Below are 5,000 nucleotides of genomic sequence, written 5' to 3'. Positions count from 1 at the left end.
GTCGTTTTGGGTTTTTACAGAAAAAACATTAATGGAATGACCCAAAGGAATTCAATGCTCGGCGCAAAAAACCAAACATATCGATAAAAACATGTTCGATTAAAAAGCTGTGAATGTACGCGAACGTTTCACTCGCTACATAACTAGACAGAAAGTGCAGCTTCTTCCATACCCTGCGCTCTCTTCCTAGGCTCTATGCGCCTTCATTGGGCCGAAATTTGTGGCAAATCGAATTCGGTGCCCACTTTGAATGAGTTCATGTGCGCCCCGGCTCAATCGTAATGGTGTTCTCACTCCCCCGCCAATTGTTCCGTTCTAGTTTCCGATCGCGCGCTCTATGCGCATTATGAAACCAATCATCATTTACGCGTTTCGTGTCGATAGCCTCACGCGGTGTGCGCGCACCCGTCCGCCCGGTGGTCAATTAAGTGAATTTCTCCGCAACAGAAGCAGCACCAGGCGTCGTGCCTGTTGGGCAAGTGTTAATGCGCGCGCCCCGGGATTACAATCATCGGCTCCGCATCATCAACATCAGTGGCATCGTGGGGCCACCGTGTCATGGTAAAATCTCGGGCCACAGTAACGGCAATCCAAGACCAATTAATTGGCTGTTTATGATTTCTTTCTTTCGATTCAGTGATTTACTCGGTTATGGGGCGCCATCGGAATCGAAGGCGCCCCTACCGGTGTGTCCACCACCCCACCACGATCCGCTTCCGACAGGAAGAGAGAGAGAGAGAGGATTAACCGTAAACAAGGTTAACTTCCAGGGAGTCAATAGATTAATTGGCATCGACGTGGGCGCCACTACTATCATCGGCAGCAGCTTACATTCCTTGATGGCTGTCAGTTCGTTTTTTTTCTCTCTCTCCCTCCGCTCCGGCCGATCCCTGTTTTGATTCTTCTTCATCTCAGGGTCCCCGAAGTGGTGCCGTGGCGTCCTCCAGTTCAGCGCATTGCGCAGTTTCCGCAGTAGCCGCTCGCGCAGCAGGAGCACGCGGGAGTGGCCTGAACGGTTCGAGATTACCGTGGCCGCAACCACGGCCATCCACAGGCTGCGCGGGATTGTGCTCTCATTTAAAATAATCACGATCATAACTGTACCCCGAACCCGTGGCTCCGAGGTGGCGCTCTAGCAATCGAGCACCGCCACCGCTTGCCTGCGCCTTTTCCATTTGTTTTGCTTTCCTTTTAATTTATATCCCCCTTCGCTGCTGCTGCTCCTCCATCCCAGTGTTCCGGTGGTCTGGATGCTAAAGTGCAGTTCGATTATTATTGGGAACGGATTGGGTTTTGCTGAGAGGGGGAGGGCGCATCATCGGGAGAGATGCCCCCGTTCCAAGCCATCGGTAGTAGATGGTCACGGTGTCTGGAGCGTGATGCCGATTGCGCAGCACAACGCCAGAGTGATTTCTTTCTTTCCCTGGCGGTCGTCGTTCTCGTCGAAACACTTGCGAAAGGTTGTGCACTCTCGGCCGCCATTCTATCTCGGCAAAAGACGCTTTGCAATCGGACAAATCCGGAGGAGGGAGGGAGGTTCGGTTCCGTTAGCGCGTGCTAAAGGCATGCACAGATGGTGTGCGATGATCTCTCTTACCTCGTCGGATTGCTGGCCGGTGCTTTGTTCGCGTGATTTACAAGCGATGCGTCACCGATGTATTCCGCGTACTGAACAAGTTTTGAATGGTAAAGACATGGTCAGGGCGTTGTATTTGCGATGTTCATGCCTGCTATGGATGTGACACCGGGAGTGTGGTGTCCGCCACGTGTGTGGTGATCATCAACCGGTCATCATTTGTCGAATTTAGTTGCGTCTCGATGCATCCATTATAGGCCTCCGGAGTGTTTATTTTCACAATTCCACATCCGCGTGTGTTTTATGACCCCAATGGCACATGGCTGTGGCATAGCGAGGAATGTTGAGGAATGTCGAGGTTATCAATGTGGAATGTGGTTTTTTGTTTGTATTTTACTCGTTACACTGACGAAGAGATACACCCATTTGTTTACGTGGAATGAATCAACGCAAAGCGCCATTCCCTTTTCGTTTTCTAAACAAATGGTTAGGGTAGGTTTCGATATTAAAAACCCGGCCGAAGAATCGGATATTTTGTTTATGATTAACTGATCTTTTCAAAAGTGCGTCGTTCGTCGATTCTGCTTGATCGTTCGAACGAACAGATCTGCTCGATTTCCGTGCGTGCACATCGCATACATTCAGGGGTAATCCGTTTGCTCGAAATGGGTTTTAAAAGTTTTAACTGCTCTTTGAAAATAGTATTCGTATTGAGTATGAAAATGTCTCTTCTCCTGTTTTTTTTTAGAAAGATTCTTAAAGAAGTTCGTATTAGAGAATGTTTCATGGGGAGCAACACTGATGGGGCGTGTATTCTGTATCATCAAATCATTTTAAATAAGTGCAATTTAACTTCATTCCTTACTAATAATCGTTTTTTTTATTCTCAATTTCTCTTCTTCCTCCATGCGTTTGTGTCGTACAACATCGCTTCATTACACCTACTAATCATAATTACCATGGTTCAACTACACCCACACATCGCCACCGCCGTTTGGGAATGTTTTCGTTCACTATGTGTGGTCCCATGTGTTGTACACTGTGTGTCCCCCGGGGGTGCCGCGAATGCCCTGCGTCCGATGATGTCCCCGATGGCCGACGGACTGAAACGACCGAAACAGGAGAAGAAGGTAGAGTGCGATGCGGCCGAAAACGAAAAGGACTCCAGCACAGAGAAGGCAAACAAAGAGGGTGGCGACGGAGGTGGCGGCGATACGAGTGCCGCCGCCGTCTCCCCCACCTCGGACAAGGAAGGCACGGAATCCGATGCAAACAACAAAACGCTCGAAAACGGCAGCAATGATGAGTCGCTGAATGACAGCAAAGCCGCCACAGATGAGGCCAGCAAGAAGGCAAAGAAGCCCAAAAAGAAGTGGTCGTTCCGCAGCCTGTCCTTTAACAAGAAAGACAAGCAAAAGCCGGCCAAAAAGGAGAAGGACGAAGAGCGCGTCAACGGCGAGTGTGAGAAGGTCCCGGAGGAGGTAAGTGTGGCGGGTTCTAAAGGGATTTTTCTTTTGTTTCTTTAAACATCAAAATGACATAAACTAATCGAAGGGGGGGGGGGGGGGGGGGGGACTGCTATGCCTGTACGATTTGTTTGTGGTTCTTGCGAACGTGTCCGTTGCATGCCTATGTTTGTTTAAGTCACGAATGAGTGGAGCCGCCGGTGTCATTTAACATACAATGAATGCGGGGAGGGGTTTAAATGTCTCAATCATTTGGCGTTTTACCGTTCTAGTGCAAAAGGGGGATTGTTAGTGCGACATAGTTTCAACTTTTTAATACCCAGTAGACGACACTTTTCCAACAGCAGCAGGTGTGTTGCATACGCCACCCGGCCTGTCGACACCTTTCGCTGCTTTCATTAATAGATCAAACCACCGATTAAACCCCGTGCCATTGGCGGCAGATGGCATTTTTTAATTTGCTATGACCAATTGGCACATTGCCATCGTCATCGCCACCCGCTAGAGAAGCCGCAAAATGGATCGCTACAGTTTCATCCATTTAATTTTTGGCAATTTAATTCAATCGCTAACGGATGCGAACGGAGCACCTGCAGAATGCTTCAAGTGATATAAGATAGCATACGTCGTCATTCGGTTTTCGTACCAATCATCATCGTTTATAATTTAAATTTACTGCATTGCGTACTGGCCGACGGAGTGTTGTTCGACGTAGAATCAACACGATCCTACTACTCATGCTCCTCATGTCTAGGCAACGAGTGACCGCGACCCTCCCACGCGCATTTGCGATAGGCCACGACTGCGAAGTTCAGTGTCAGGAATGTTTTCCTGGCGACTGCTGCGGAATGGCAGAATGAAATACTATTTTGTTTTCACTTTTTGCCTGCAAACAACAGCACTTGGTTTGTATGCGTTTTTGGCAGGGTCAAGCGTGTTAGCGTCGTTCAGGGAGGAGAGTGTGTTTGCTTGCTGCAAGCAGGCATTAGAAAGATTTGTTTGTCGTGGAAAAACAAAACATTTCAGGGCCATCACACGACGGTCGGACTTTCGGATGAGTGGCCTAACATTTTTTGTAATGGCGTAAGTCGAAGGTCTTAGCATCCACTACACTGCCTGCCTTCCTTCGCCCGTAAGAACACCGCACACAATCACGGCGCTGAAAAATGGTTCCGTGCTTCATTAGCATTTAGATTTTCGATTATTTTGTTGTGCTATTTCGTAGTGAAATGTTAGCCCGATGGTGGTATGGTTTTGAAGGTTCCCTCGTTTGTTTCATCATCAGAACCAATTCAAACACATCTTCATTAAAGCATTTCGCCATCCAGAGGTCGATAAAGTTGATCCACACACTTTTCTAGCGAATCGTCGGATTAATCTCATGCTCACACGCTCGATTTTGATTTTTCACGATTGCGGCTCACCATTTTCCGGCCGGTTAGTGGCGGCGGCCGCGGCCGCGGCACGCGCACTTGTTCCGAGTCGCACATTTTCGAAACAAGTTGTTGAGCCGAGCAGCAACCAACCACGGACGGGGGAATCTATTTCCATTGCCCCTCGAGATGCAGCGAGAAGCAGAAAAGGAGCGGTTTTGCTGGCACCGCGCGATCGTTCCGTTTTGGCTGATGGAAATTTTGAAAAACACATTAACCGCCATTGGCCGGAAAATGAGATACGCCGTTGTCGTCGTGCGCCGCGTGGTGGTCGCGGTGGATGATCGTTAAGATTTTTACTATCGACGCAAATGCCGGAATGCCGACGGAACACTGTGTCTTCCCGGAGCTGGTGACGCAATTTTTGAAGCACTACCACTAGTAGTAGCCCCGGGGTGGTAAACAAGCGCATCCGCATTTTGCGCGCCAACTTCACTGCAAAACTGTGGAAATACTCGGGGGAAGGGCGACAACAAGCGGATGGATTTTATCGTGTTTGCTGACCGGATGTGGATGTTTGTAAAG

The 5,000-nt window shown here is 48.9% G+C and overlaps 1 protein-coding gene across 5 annotated transcripts in view; it reads left to right on the top strand.

The window, feature by feature from the left end:
• LOC126570448 (calphotin-like) overlaps window positions 1-5,000 on the top strand; it is a 42,440-nt gene that overhangs the window by 26,436 nt on the left and 11,004 nt on the right. For 4 of the 5 annotated variants that reach the window (XM_050228204.1, XM_050228203.1, XM_050228206.1 and 1 more), the window contains exon 4: window positions 2,698-3,057. The exons of the other annotated variant lie outside the window; for it this stretch is intronic. In XM_050228204.1, the coding sequence (XP_050084161.1) occupies window positions 2,698-3,057 (360 nt within the window). The remainder of the gene's footprint in view (window positions 1-2,697; window positions 3,058-5,000) is intronic. 5 annotated transcript variants of the gene reach the window in all.

This window comes from Anopheles aquasalis, chromosome 2 (assembly GCF_943734665.1).
Source record: "Anopheles aquasalis chromosome 2, idAnoAquaMG_Q_19, whole genome shotgun sequence".
Taxonomy (NCBI): domain Eukaryota; kingdom Metazoa; phylum Arthropoda; class Insecta; order Diptera; family Culicidae; genus Anopheles; species Anopheles aquasalis.
This window is presented reverse-complemented; position numbering and strand designations above follow the sequence as displayed.